The following is a 15,845-nucleotide window of genomic DNA, read 5'->3' on the forward strand; positions in this document are numbered from 1 at the left end:
GCTCAAGAGGACAGAATTAGAGGAGCGCAGTCTTTTGGGAGGGGGGGGGGGCTGCTGCAGGAGATTACAGAGATAAGGAGAGGCGAGGCCATGGAGGGATTTGTAAACAAGGACGAGAATTTTGAAAACGAGGTGCTGCTTAACCGGGAGCCAATGTAGGTCAGTGAGCACAGGGGAGATGGCGAACAGGACTTGGTGCGAGTTAGGACACGGGCAGCCGAGTTTTGGATGACCTCAAGTTTACGTAGGGTGGAATGTGGGAGGCCAGCCAGGAGTGTGTTGGAATAGTCAAGTCTAGAGTTAACAAAGGCATGGATGAGGGTTTCAGCAGCGGATGAGCTGAGGCAGGGGCGGAGACGGGCGATGTTACGGAGATGGAAGTGGGCGGTCTTTGTTATGCTGCGGATATGTGGTCGGAAGCTCATTTCAGGGTCAAATATGACACCAAGGTTGTGAACAGTGTGGTTCAGTCTCAGACAGATGTTAGGGAGAGGGATGGAGTCAGTGGCTAGGGAACGGAGTTTGTGGCGGGGACCGAAAACAATGTCTTCGGTCTTCCCAATATTTAATTGGAGAAAATTTTTGCTCATCCAGAACTGGATGTCGGACAAGCAGTCTGACAATTTAGAGACCGTGGAGGGGTCGAGAGAAGAGGTAGTGAGGTAGAGCTGGGTGTCATCAGCGTACATGTGGAAACTGACGCTATGGGGTAGATTTTCCTTAAGCTGTTGGGAAGGAGGCAGGACTTCAACTTTCGGGTTTTAGTCCCGCCTACATCGACGTCCAGCCAATCCACGCGATTTTCCCTTGATTGACCTTGTTGAGCCCGCCCAGCGGGCTCAGCAGGCCAATTAAGGGCCACCCGGCAACAGGTGACGTCACAGACTGAAATTTCATCTGTCAAGAGTTCTTGACAGATGAAATATCAGTGTTTCACAGCTGTTTGAAGCTGTCAAACACTGACAGTCTGAGTTCTAACCTGAGTCCTTCTACGCAGACTCAGTTAGAAGTCTCACCGGCAATGAAAGCTGAAGGCTGTCACTTTTGACAGATCGCAGCCATTTTGCTTTCAGTGCCGGCTGAGTGATGGACTCCCGAAACCTAGAGGAAGAAAGGCTGTAAAGGTAAGTACAGGTAATGTAAACTTCTTTAATCACTTTAGACACACCAAACACACTTACCTTTGCACTTATGCACCCATCACTCACCTGAACACCGACATCGCGACCCCTCCAAGTCCTTCAACCTGACGGCCCGACTGCTCTAACCTGGAGCCGTCGGGAATCCCACACGACACCCCTCAAAATAGGGATTAGGCTAAAAACTGCCTGTTAACAGGCAGTTAATTGGCACTAATCCCTTCCCGCCTCGGGTCGGCGGGTCCCAGTGCGGGGCGGGTACCCGCCTCCCCTGAAACTTACGTGGAGGCGGGTTTTGGGCGGGATGGTGTCGGGACCCCCAATTTCGGGATTTCCCACCCCACACGCCTGAAACCCCGCCTGACAGCTCCAGGAAACTCTACCCCTATGTTTCTGGTGATGTCACCAAGGGGCAACATGTGGATGAGAAATAGGAGGGGGCCAAATATAGATCCTTGGGGAACACCAGAGGTAACGATGCGGGAGCGGGAGGAGAAGACGTTGCAGGTGATTCTCTGGTTACAATTAGATAGATAAGAATGGAACCCGGTTCATGAAGCTAAAAGAACTACCAGTGAGTCATGAAGCTAAAAGTCTCGGTAGCTTTGTAACCAATTAGGAATCTACACTGAATTTAGAGCTGCAACGGACAAACTATTTAACCTAAATTCACACTTAGAAGGCACCGACCGAATAATGCAGCAAAATACCACTAAAATAAGCTGAAAACTACACTGATATAAGTATATGGATAATTAAAATGTTCACATGCTTATCATAGTACCCACAAAAATTAACTCTTAAACTGCTGGCAGGTCCAAGGACTTAAGAACATAAGAAATAGGAGCAGGAGTAGGCCATTCGGCCCCTCGAGCCTGCTCCGCCATTCAATAAGATCATGGCTGATCTGAGCTTGGCCTCAACTCCACTTTCCTGCCTGTTCTCCATAACCCTTGACTCCCCTGTAGTTCAAAAATCTGTTTATCTCAGCCTTGAATATATTCACTGACTCAGCCTCCACACCTCTCTGGGGTGGAGAATTCCAAGGATTCACAACCCTCTGAGAGAAGAAATTCCTCCTCATCTCCGTCTTAAATGGGCGACTCCTTATTCTGAAACTATGCCCCCCAGCTCTAGATTCCCCCATGAAGGGAAACATCCTCTCAGCATCTACCCTGTCAAGCCCCCTCAGAATCTTATATGTTTCAATAAGATCACCTCTCATTCTTCTAAACTCCAATGAGTACAGGCCCAACCTGATCAACCTTTCCTCATAAGACAACCCCTTCATCCCAGGAATTAACCTAGTGAACCTTCTCTGAACTGCCTCCAATGCAAGTATATTCCTCCTTAAATAAGGAGACTAAAATTCAAGTCTCTCTGAGATGATCATATAGTGGCACTGAAGCAAACATCACCATTACAGTAATAAATCAACTCAATTCAACTATAAAATTTCTTATTATAAAATTTAATCCTGTGCTATAAAAATAAATGCTTAAAGAGCAATCTTAAATGAAAGTAAAGATTTTAAATATTTACGCATTGTCTTCCTGTTTATTCTTTTCCATCTTTATTAATTTAACTTTACTGTCTTCTATGTACTCTGAACATTTCAACCTTTTTTTTGTAAACTAACTTTAATGCATGTTTATTGTTTTTTTGGCCACCATGTAAAAAAGAATCCGTTTCCTTTTGCAGTACCATTGAAAGTGTATGTGATAACCTGGTAGTTATAGTGCTAGACTAACAACCCAGCTGTCAGGAGGTTGAATCCTACCATGGCCAGTTGTGAAACTGAATTCAATCAAATCTGGTAACTCAGGGTATGGTAGTGTAGTGGTTATGTTACTGGACTAGTAATCCAGAGGCCTGGACCAATAATCCGGAGAACCGGGGTTCAAATGTCACCATGGCAGTTTGAGAATTTTAATAAAAAGCTGGTACAGTGTCAGTAAAAAGTGAATGAAGCAGCTGAATTGCCGCAAGAACCCAACTGGTTCACTAATGTCCTTTAGGGAAGGAAACTTGTCGTAATTACCCGGTCTGGCCAATATATGACTCCCCAGGCCCATATCAATGTGGTTGACACTTAACTGCCCTCTGAAGTGGACTAACCACTTAGTTCTATCAAATCGGTACAAAGAATAACAAGAAGTCCCACCACCACCTTCTCAGGGCAAGTAGGGATGGGCAACTTACCTTGCCAACATCGCCCAAATCTTGAGAATGAATTAAAAAAATGGGAGGTAGTGACAGAAAAATAATCATGAAAGCTTCCAGATTGTTGTTAAAAACCCACTAAAGTCCATCATGAACGGGAGTCTGCTACTCCTACACAGAAATACATATGAGTTACAACACAGAAACAGGCCATTTGTCCCACCCAGTCTGTGTTGGTGTTTACCCTCCATGTGAGCAAATAGTTCTAATCGCATTTACCTACCCTGTTTCCATATCGCTTCATCCACCGATCCAATCTAATCTTGAATGTTGACATAGTTTCTGGTTCAACCACTAACATTGGAAGTGAATTCCACAGCCTCATAACACTGCCCTGTTTCTCCTGCCCTCTGATCTAAAACCCTTACATTTAATCTCTAATCTATGACCCCTTGTTCTTGACCCCCTCAACTATTGGAAGTATTCTATTTCTATCTACCCTGTCCCATCCTTTCACAATTTTAAACACCTCTTATCATATTGCCCTTCAATCTGCAGTTGGTGGAATCAATTATTCTAAAGAAAATTTTAAAATGACACAATTTTTCAAATCTACTCGGTCTGGTCTACATGTGACTCCAGTCCCACACAACCTGGTCGACTCATTATGCCCACTCAAGTGGCCTAGCAAGCCACCCAGTTGTAAACAATCGCTGCAAAGTTGAAGAAGCAGAAAATCACATGGACTTAACAACAATTCAGGCTTCATATCATAAGACTAAACCAATCTCAGCCCAGTCAACCCTGCAAAGTACGACTCACTAACATCTGTGATCTGGTGCACAAGCATGGAGCCTGTCCAACAAACTATTTAAGCAACAGCCCAACAAAGTCATACTCACAGGATCCTATCTATTAGGCAATATCCCAGACTCTTCCATCACCATCTAATTTTCCTCTGATATTTAGTGCAAAATTATAGTCAATTCTGTGCTGCAAACTCACAGTCACTAGGAACTGATTTGAGATTTCCATCAGTCTGAGCTGGACTCAGACCCAAGTAAAAGGACACAAATAGTGCTTCATTAAAAGGCTATGCTTGAAGCAGAGTTGATAATTCTGCTTGTTGTTCTAGGAAAAGAAGTTATCGAACTTACCTTTCACTGTGAAGTCTGAATTCCACCAACTGCAAAGATTGAATTCCACTAGAAATCTAGTAAAAATTAAAAAAGAACTTTGTTAGGATATTTATAACAGTTACACCACTAAGTCCTTTTAATAGTCTGCTCTGGCTGGATTTCAAAAACTATCAAGACCAATTTTCTTATTAATATACTGCAGTGTAGCAATAGGATATGTTGAGAAACATTTAATTATTTGTAGTTTTTAGTGCTCTCTTCAAAATATATTTTTGTTTAAAAATTATATAAACTGGCTAATCCAGTTAGCTTAATTCTGAAATGCATTATTCTGTTCAAATAAGTACACCAATATCAATTGAGACTATTCCCCATATATTATGAGTCCCCAAACTAATGACACTAAATTTTCTAAATCATCAGAGATGGCTTGTTATTAACAAGGGCATATTTACTTCTGGATCTTGTGAGCAGGTACAAGAAAAAGGTAGTTACAGAGCTAGGAGGAAAATGCAGTACACCAAAAGCTTCTTACAATGGTCATCACTGGGATAAACTCAGATGTCTGCAGGAAAGATGTTGCCAAATGTAAGTTCAAGGTTAAATCAATTATTACTGAAACAAATGTTCGGTGATCACTGTAAGTGAATGGTCTCCCTATACTTTAATCTTAAGAACAATATTTGCTTCTACGCTGGAACCTGACAAGGTGAATGAACACACTGCAGTCTTCTTACCTGTGGTAAGTGAAGGAAGTGCTTATATGTTGGCACAAAACAACTAGTGTTACTAATTTTCAACAAAAGTCCTAAAATACTGATCATCAACACAAAATGGAGTGTTAAATACTGCTAAGGAAAGATTGAATGCTAACCTAAAACAAGTATCCTTATAGATGACTTAAAAATCCATATCTGTCAAAATTGATTGCCTTAAAACTACAATTTTCAAACAGGGTGCCTAGACAACCTGTCTCTGGTGTGCTTTGGATAATGATTTTAAATATGACTAGCTTCACCTTAGCAAGTGTACGGTACAAATATAGCAAACAGTGCACAACAAATGTATTAACGCTGAAAAATAGACTACAGATATTACAGTCATGAACAACTACTAGTAATAATGGTGAGGACAGACTGAGAAAGTGTGCATTATGATAGTTACATTTAGATCGACAGCTTTGTCAGTACTGCTGAGTTTCTCTTTCACACCTGGCTGATGAAGTCATAGGACAGCTAACCAAAAAGGAATAAACTGAGGCAAGCCCATCTGAAGAGGTACAATGAGTGCCAATTTCTGCAGATATCCTTAGGCTGGTATGTGTAGAATGCAATGAGCACCCAGCAGGCCCAGACTGCACAGCAAATTGCACCTCACTGAGTTGCACTAAGCTGAGTAAAAAAAAAGCATCCAGTGACTGCATTCTTGGCTGCAAATGCAGAGCTCCAGTCCTGGGTATTTAATAGAAACATAGAAGATAGGAGCAGGAGTAGGCCATTCGGCCCTTCGAGCCTGCTCCGCCATTCAATAAGATCATGGCTGATCATCCAAATTCAGTACCCTGTCCCTGCCTTCTCCCCATATCCCTTGATCCCTTTAGCCTCAAGAAATATATCCAACTCTTGAATATATTTAATGAACTGGCCTCCACTGCCCTCTGTGGCAGAGAATTCCACAGGTTCACCACTCTCTGGGTGAAGAAATTCCTCCTCATTTCAGTCCTTAAATGGCTTACCCCTTATCCTTAGACTATGACCCCTGGTTCTGGACTCCCCGGCCATCAGAAACATCCTTTCTGCATCTAGTCTGTCCAGACCTGACAGAATTTTATAGGTTTCGATGAGATCCCCTCTCAATCTTCTAAACTCCAGTGAGTATAAGCCCAATTGACACAATCTCTCCTCGTACGTCATTCCTGCCATCCCAGGTATCAGCCTGGTGAATCTTCGCTGCACTCCCTCCATGGCAAGAACGTCCTTCCTCAGGTAAGGTGACCAAAACTGCACACAATACTCAAGGTGCGGTCTCACCAAGGCCCTGTAAAACTGCAGCAAGACATCCTTGTTCTTGTACTCGAACCCTCTTGCTACGAAGGCCAACATACCATTTGCCTTCTTAACCGCCTGCTGCACCTGCATGCTTACCTTCAGCGACTGGTGTACAAGAACACCCAGGTCTCTTTGCACTTCCCCTTCTCCCAATCTATTGCCATTCAAATAATAATCTGCCTTCCTGTTTTTGCCACCAAAGTGGATAACCTCACATTTATCCACATTATAGTGCATTTGCCATGTTTCTGCCCAATCACCCAACCTGTCCAAATCGTACTGGAGTTTCATGACATCCTCCTCACAGCATACCCTCCCACCCAGCTTTGTGTCGCCTGCAAATTTGGAGATATTACATCCAATTCCCTCGTCCAGATCATTAATATATATTGTGAACAGCTGGGGTCCTAGGACCGATCCTTGCGGTACCCCACTAGTCACTGCCTGCCACTCGGAAAACGACCCGTTTATTCCAACTCTTTGCTTTCTGTCCGCCAACCAGTTCTCTATCCAAGTCAATACCTTGCCCCCAATCCCATGTGCCTTAATTTTGCACGCTAACCTCTTATGCGGGACCTTATCGAAAGCCTTCTGAAAGTCCAAATACACCACATCCACTGGTTCTCCCTTATCTATTTTACCAGTTACATCCTCAAAAAATTCCAGTGGATTAGTCAAGCATGATTTACCTTTTGTAAATCCATGTTGACTTTGTCCGATCCTGTCACTGCTTTCCAAGTGCTCTGCTATTACATCTTTTATAATGGACTCTAGCATTTTCCCCACTACTGATGTCAGGCTTACCGGTCTATAATTCCCCGCTTTTTCTCTGCCACCTTTTTTGAATAGTGGGGTAACATTAGCTACCCTCCAATCCATGGGTACTGTTCCAGAGTCTATCGAGTTCTGGAAGATGACCAGCAATGCATCTACTATTTCTAGGGCCACTTCCTTAAGTACCCTGGGATGTAGATTATCAGGCCCTGGGGATTTACCGGCCTTCAGTCCCATCAATTTTCCTAACACCATTTCCCTACAAATACTGATTTCTATCAGTTCCACCCTTTCATCAGACCCTATGTTCCCCGGTATTTCTGGGAGGTTATTTGTGTCCTCCTTTGTGAAGACAGAACCAAAATATGTATTTAGTTGGTCTGACATTTCTTTGCTCCCCATTATAAATTCCCCCGATTCTGACTGCAAGGGACCTACGCTTGACTTCACCAATCTTTTCCTCTTTACATATCTATAAAAGTTTTTACAGTCAGTTTTTATGTTCCCTGCAAGCTTACTCTCATATTCTATTTTCCCTTTCTTAATTAATCCCTTAATCTGTAATGTTGGGAGAGAGTGTGCGAGCTTCTCTCCTAACAGATTCCTTACTAATTTTATAAAGAGACCAGGGGGCACAAAAGACTACCTGGACACTTATAATAATACAAGATTTTGCACTGGACTAGTCTTATACTTCAATGAACCCAAATGGTGTGATACTATCTACTAGATGGGGGCTCACACCTCCTGGCTTCAGTGCACTCAGCAGTCAGATCTGACTTCTGAGTTACATTACTGTTCTGGCTTTGGAAACCATTTTGCATCAATGAGAAAGAAGTAATATAATGTCAGCCTTATGATCTTCTGCTTCCTGGATAGGAATGACAGGAGCAAGACCATTTAAGCTTGCGCAACTCAGAATGAATATGTTAAAGGAAAACAAAACTCTGCTTTAAAATTTGCTGCTCCAATAATTTAGACACAAATGAAATCCTCTACCCAATGGTCTGAAATTTGCGAAGGTTTTTGGAGAGAATTCCAGCTTGTAGCTATGCATTTTTTCACCACATGAGTGATGACCTTTTGGCTTCTTTCTGCTTTCAGCCCAACTCAATTGTGGGCAGGTTTTCCAGTACGAATGATCCAAGGTGGGGGAACATTATTTGAAGCACTTGATTGCAAAAGCATTTTGCCAACTCAGTACTTTAGATAATATATCCACCTGGGATCATTTTAGTTGGGAAACCTGCCCACAATGAAGTCACCTGGTAAGAGAAAATGGCAAAATGTAACTGTCCATGTGGGTAAAAAAATACAGTGTTATGATCAAAATGGTTTAATACAGCTGTGTGCCGTTTATAATATTAGACAAAGAACTATGCAGATGAGTAAATTATATGAAACTGATTATTTTGACAATAGACCAAAGTTTCATTTAAGATACAATCTACTTGAATTGCATTAAACTGAAATGGGTTCAATCAGATTGCTCTAACCTCCTGTGACAATGTTGCCTAATCTTCTGTTGGAGCAGGCCGTTGGAGTCCTTTGTTGTCCATGCACATGGCACATACATTCCTCATTTAGTTCAAAGCAAAACCCCCTCTCAATAGCAAGATTATAAGCATGCCGCAATCATTCCACAACTTTGGCTGGCTCACACTAAATTAAAATACTACTGACACTGTAACTGGGACTAGTTATATCTCTCTGTTCTGGGTTGTGTAATGCGTCACAGCCCAAATCCCTCGAAACCAGATTTCTGATGAGTCATTACATTAAAACGCCGCAGACAGAGACAACCTTTTAAGGACAAATGAGTCGTATCGATCCTGGGTAATGTAATTAACATGCAAGTTCCTTCATTGTATTTTACAAACCACCTGTACATTGATTGAATGTCTTAGTGGTTAGAATCATAGAACCACAGAATGATACAGCACAGAGGAGGCCATTCGGCCCATGTTGATGTAAATCATGGTATTGATTGTGACTGAACTTATCTCCACATAACTACAATCAAGTACACCCAAGGTTCTGGGGAAACAGCAATGGCACAGAATTGTTGGCCCTGATGTTTACAAGGAGGCGGGGAGGGAGTGGGGCGCGTTTGCGGGGGAGGAAACCCGGAACTGGCGGGAACATGAAGGAATATAGCAGCAGGATCTCATTACCATTTTTTTACTTCGTTTCTCGCCCAGCAGCTGACCAGATTGAGAGGCTGGCCGGCTGCCGGGCGGGAAAGCCAGCGGTAGAAGGCTGCAGTCGTGTACCGTTGGGGACGGTCCCCAGCAACCGGGAAACATTGCGGGATGGTGGGGCGGTCAGACCGACAATCAGGAAGAGCGGGAGAGATCGCTGGGTTGGTGGGGGTGGGGTGGCTGATCACGGCAGAAGATTTGCTTGAGGGGACGGGAGAAGCACTCCTGCTCCTCCTGGCCCATAAGCGGTGCTTTAAAAAGGACTTACCTGCTTGATCAGACTGCTCACATCTCCCTTTACATGCCAAGTTTCCCAAACTATGGGAAACCCAGCATTAAATTGAAATGGCTGCCAAAATCTGAGGAACGGAGTCTCATTTCTTATTAAAATCATGGACCCACCTGTTCAGAGCGAATGTCTTGGATGCCCGAAATCTGCTGCAGTTAAAACGGAAGTAGGAATGTTAATGGTGGGCTGGGGTCAGGTTTCACATGTGAGCCGATTTAACCACCTCCCCGACCCTCACCCACCTGTTGTGGAGGTGGGGGGGGGGGGTTAAAATCCCCCCTCCCCACCCCCCGTTATCTCCAACTGTTGCTTCACACATCTGTGGATATGGATGAGCTAGCACTCCCTCTACAACAGTGCATTTGTTATACATCTTGAATGCAGGTGCACATTATGCACAAGGGATGCAGGACTTCAATTACGTGGAGAGACTAGAGAACCTGGGGTTGTTCTCCTTAGAGCAGAGAATGTTAAGGGAAGATTTAATAGAGGTGTTCAAAATCATGAAGAGTTTTGATAGAGTAAGTAAGGAGAAACTGTTTGCACCAGCCGGAGGGTTGGGAACCAGAGGAGACAGATTTAAGGTAATTGCCAAAAGAACCAGCGGCAAGATGAGGAGAATTTTCTTTTCGCAGCAAGTTGTTATGATCTGGAATGCATTGCCTGAAAGGTTTGTGAAAGCAGATTCAATAATAACTTTCAAAACGGAATTGGATAAATACTTGAAGGGGAAAATTTGCAGGGCTATGGAGAAAGGGCAGGGGAGTGGGACTATTTGGATAGCTCTTTCAAAGAGCCGGCACAGGCATGATGAGCTGAATGGCCTCCTCTGTGCTGCATCATTCTGTTATTCTATGATTATACTTTAACTAATGGTAACTAAGTGACCGAGTGGAAATACAATTCTAGTCGTGAAGGCAATCTTCAAACTAACTGAAACCTTTTTACATAGTTCAACAATTACAATAATCTTAACCTAGACACTGCTTCTCTGTTAATCCCAGCTATGGCACTCTGACCCTATAGATGCACTCCCACAGACATGATCTTTACTTGAAGGTTCTGTGTGCAAATTTCCCATTCAACTTGTTCTCATCTGAAAAGATGATGACAGCCGTGGTGCAACAAAAATTATATGGATGTCCTCTTGCTGGTTTTGGTAACTTGCTAATCTCATTGGTGCTGGTTCCAAGCTGAATATATTGATGACTTGTGCAGACTCTTTTTTTAGAGATCAGAAACTACAACATGGCCTACTTTATTAAAAATGAGGAATGTATCTCTTACACTAGATGACAGAATTTTAATTTAGATGGTCACTTTTCCTCCAATGTAGAAACCAATGCTTTGGACTGGCCTGGATAGTGAATCAGTGGCACATGAGGAGAGAAAATGTGTACTGCCTGAGTATAAAGTTGCACTTGGCTGATACTAACTTTTGCCAGCTTGGATAGTCTGGATCAACATCCAAACTATTCTGAAGTAACCTATGTCGTTGGATAAAGCTCCAGGCGAGTGTGGGGACTTGAAAGGCTTGAAATGGCAAATGTACATGAGAAAGTTCAAGTTATCTACATTTTTCATTTCTTTTTTTCACAAAGATAGAGCAGTACTTTGTATTAAAAATACATGCACTGGGCTTTCTTTTTCTTTTAAGTATAGTGCAGATCAACACCAACAGCAACCTTCAATTTCACCAGAGGGGCACTGGCGCTAAGTCTTTCCAGTCTCAGCATCTTGAAGTCTTTTGGTGCTGAGATTAAAGGCATTCAGCTCATTTTTACTGATTTTAGAAATCATTTTGTGATGTAAACTAGACTAAAATGCCAAACTCGTGTCACTTTGAATCTTTAACAGACAGTAGCTGAGAGCTAAAATTAATTCACTAGTACTGAGTAGGATTTAAACTCTGACTTTCTGAAATGAAGTACAGTTATCATGTGAATCTGCAGTGTTATTACTTGATGGTGGTGGAATTACATAGGATATACGGCACAGAAACAGGCCATTCAGCCCAACCAGTCCATGCCTCCTCTCATAAGAACATGAGAAATAGGAGCAGGAGTAGGCCAATCGGCCCCTCGAGCCTGCTCCGCCATTCAATAAGATCATGGCTGATCTGATCCTAACTGCCAATCTACTATCACAGAACCATCTCCTGAATCTAACAGAATTAGACACACAAAATAGGAGCAGGATCAGGTTACACGGCCCCTGGGCCCGCTCCGCTACCCACAGGGCCATGACCGATCCGAACCTAGACTCATGTCCAAATTCCTGCCCGCTCCCCGTAACCCTTAATTCCCTTTACTTCTAGGAAACTGTCTATTTCTGTTTTAAATTTATGTAATGATGTAGCTTCTACAGCTTTTTGGGGCAGCATATTCCATGGACCTACCACCCTCTGAGTGAAGTAGTTCCTCCTCATCTCAGTTTTGAAAGAGCAGCCCCTTATTCTAAGACTATGCCCCCTAGTTCTAGTTTCACCCATCATCGGGAACATCCTCCCCGCATCCACCCGATCCAACCCCTTCACAATCTTATATGTTTCAATAAGATCGCCTCTCATTCTTCTGAACTCCAATGAGTAGAGTCCCAATCTACTCAACCTCTCCTCATATGTCCATCCCCTCATCCCCGGGATTAACCTAGTGAACCTTCTTTGTACTGACTCGAGAGCAAGTATGTCTTTTCTTAAGTATGGACACCAAAACTGTATGCAGTATTCCAGGTGCGGTCTCACCAATACCTTGTACAACTGAAGCAATACCTCTCTATTTTTATATTCTATCCCCCTAGCAATGAAAGCCAACATTCCATTGGCCTTCTTAATCACTTGCTGCACCTGCATACTAACCTTTTGAGTTTCGTGCACCAGGACCCCCAGATCCCTTTGTACTTCAGTACTTTCCAGTTTCTTGCCATTAAGATAATAACTTGCTCTATGATTTTTCCTGCCAAAGTGCATAACCTCACACTTTCCAGTATTGTATTCCATCTGCCAAATCTCTGCCCACTTACTTAGCCTGTCTATGTCCCCTTGCAGGTTTTTTATGTCCTCCTCACTCACTACTTTCCCTCCCATCTTAGTATCATCTGCAAACTTTGATATGTTACACTCGGTCCCCTCCTCCAAATCATTAATATAGATTGTAAAGAGTTGGGGACCCAGCACTGACCCCTGCGGAACAGCACTAGTTACTGATTGCCAGTCTGAGAATGAACCATTTATCCCAACTCTCTGCCTTCTGTTAGATAGCCAATCCTCTATCCATGCCAGAATATTACCCCCAATCCCGTGATTTTTTATCTTAAGCAATAATCTTTTGTGTGGCACCTTGTCAAATGCCTTTTGGAAGTCTAAATACACTACGTCCACTGGTTCCCCTTTATCCACCCTATATGTTAATTCCTCAAAGAACTCCAACAAATTTGTCAAACATGACTTCCCCTTCATAAAACCATGCTGACTTTGTCCTATTAAATTATGATTATCCAAATGTCCTGTTACTGTCTCCTTAATAATGGACTCCAAAATTTTACCTACCACAGATGTTAGGCTAACCGGTCTATAGTTTCCAGCCTTCTGTCTACTGCCCTTTTTAAATAAGGGCGTTACATTAGCAGTTTTCCAGTCTGCCGGGACCTTTGCTGAGTCCAGGGAGTTTTGAAAAATTATTACCAATGCATCCACAATCCCTACCCCCACTTCCCTCAAGACCCTAGGATGTAAGCCATCAGGTCCAGGTGCTTTATCCGCCTTGAGTCCCATTATTTTACCGAGTACCACTTCCTTAATGATTTTGATCGTGTTTAGCTCCTCCCCCCCTATAGCCCCCTGTTTGTCCAGTGTTGGGATATTCTTAGTGTCCTCTACTGTAAAGACTGATACAAAATATTCATTCAGTGTTTTTGCCATCTCCATATTTCCCACCATTAATTTCCCGGTCTCATCCTCTAAGGGACCAACATTTACTTTAGCCACCCTTTTTCTTTTTATATAACGATAAAAACTCTTACTATCTGTTTTTATATTTTATGCTAATTTACTTTCATAATCTATCTTCCCTTTCTTAATCAATCTTTTTGTTATTTTTTGCTGTCTTTTAAAGTTTTCCCAATCCTCTATCCTTCCACTAGATTTGGCTAGCTTATATGCCCTTGTTTTTAGTCGAATACTATCCTTAATTTCTTTACTTAGCCACGGATGGCTGCCTTTTCTTTTACACCCTTTTCTTCTCAGTGGAATATATTTTTTTTGGAAGTTGTAAAATAACTCCTTAAATGTACACCACTGATCATGTATCGTCTTACCCTTTAATCTATTTTCCCAATCCACTCTACTCAATTCTGCTCTCATACCTTCATAGTCTCCTTTATTCAAGCTTAGCACGCTTGTTTAAGATCCAACCTTCTCACCCTCTAATTGAATATGGAATTCAACCATGTTATGGTCACTCATTCCAAGGGGATCCTTTACTAGGACATTTTTAATTAATCCTGTCTCATTACACAGGACCAGATCTAAGGTTGCTTGCCCCCTGGTCGGTTCAGTTACATACTGCTCAAGAAACCCATCCCTAATACACTCAATGAACTCATCCTCAAGGCAGCCCTGCCCAATTTGATTTGTCCAATTAATATCATCTAAATCTATCAGCATAACCCTCTATTCCCTTCTCCCTCATATGCTTATCTAGCCTCCCCTTAAATGCATCTATGCTATTTGCCTCAACTACTCCCCGTGGTAGTGAGTTCCACATTCTCACCACTCTCTGGGTACAGAAGTTTCTTCTGAATTCCCTATTTGATTTCTTGGTGACTATCTTATATTGATGGCCTCTAGTTAGGCTCTTCCCCACAATTCTCTCTGTATCTACTCTATCAAAACCTTTCATAATTTTAAAGACCTCAATTAGGTCACCCCTCAGCCTTTTTTTAAGCGAAAAGAGACCCAGCCTGTTCATCCTTTCCTAATATGTATACCCTCGCATTTCTGGTATCATCCTTGTAAATCTTCTCTGCACCCTCTCCAGTGCCTCTATATCCTTTATATAATATGGCGACCAGAATTGTACGCATACTCCAAGTGTGGTCTAACCAAGGTTCGATACAAGTTTAGCATAACTTCACTACTTTTCAACTCTATCCCTCTAGAAATAAACCCCAGTGCCTGGTTTGCTTTATTTATGGCCTTGTTAACCTGTGTTGCTACTTTTAGTGATTTGTGCATTTGTACTCCGAAATCCCTTTGCTCCTCTACCCCACCCAGATTCGCACCCTCCAAGTAATAAGTGACCTCCCTATTCTTCCAACCAAAATGTAATACCTCACATTTACCTGTGTTGAATTTCATTTGCCAATTATATGCCCATTCTGAAAGTTTGTTAATGTCTTCCTGTAATTTGATACAGCCCTCCTCAGTATTGACTATCCCCCCCCCAAATTTGGTGTCATCTGCAAATTTAGAAATTGTGTCTTTGATTCCAAAGTCTAAATCGTTAATATAAATTGTGACAAAAGTGGTCCCAGCACTGATCCTTGTGGAATACCACTACCCATCTTCTGTCACTGTGAATAGCTACCCTCTGCTTTCTGTCTTGAAGCCAGCTAGCTATGCATTCTGCTACTTGTCCCAAACTCTGCATTCTCTGACCTTATTCATTAGTCTGTTATGTGGTACCTTATCAAAGGCCTTTTAAAAATCTAGATAAATTACATCTACTACATTACCCTTGTCTATTCTCTCTGTTACCTCTTCAAAACATTCAATTAGGTTGGTCAAGCAAGACTTTCCCTTTTGAAATCCATGCTTACTATTCATTATTATATTTTTGGCTTCTAGATGTTCTTCTATTTCTCCTTTAGTAGGGATTTCATTACTTTTCCTACCACCGATGTTAAGCTGACTGGTCTATAATTCCCTGGACATGTTCTATCTCCCTTCTTAAATATCGGTATTATGTTAGCTATCTGCCAGTCCTCTGGCACTACACCTTATTCTAACAAATTATTAAATATGTGTAGTAATGCTTCTGTTATCTCTTCCCTAGATTCTTTTAAAATGCGTGGATGTAATCCATCCGGACCAG

At 42.3% G+C, this 15,845-nt stretch overlaps 1 protein-coding gene across 1 annotated transcript in view; it reads right to left on the reverse strand.

Annotated features, from left to right (window-relative positions):
- The window catches only part of cacna2d3a (calcium channel, voltage-dependent, alpha 2/delta subunit 3a), a 1,196,772-nt gene that overhangs the window by 96,587 nt on the left and 1,084,340 nt on the right, over positions 1–15,845 (reverse strand). The window contains exon 33 of the mRNA XM_086001643.1: positions 4,460–4,515. Within this exon, the coding sequence (XP_085857769.1) occupies positions 4,460–4,515 (56 nt within the window). The remainder of the gene's footprint in view (positions 1–4,459; positions 4,516–15,845) is intronic.

This window comes from Somniosus microcephalus, chromosome 11 (assembly GCF_052327205.1).
Source record: "Somniosus microcephalus isolate GS21.2 chromosome 11, FLI_Smic_1.0, whole genome shotgun sequence".
Taxonomy (NCBI): domain Eukaryota; kingdom Metazoa; phylum Chordata; class Chondrichthyes; order Squaliformes; family Somniosidae; genus Somniosus; species Somniosus microcephalus.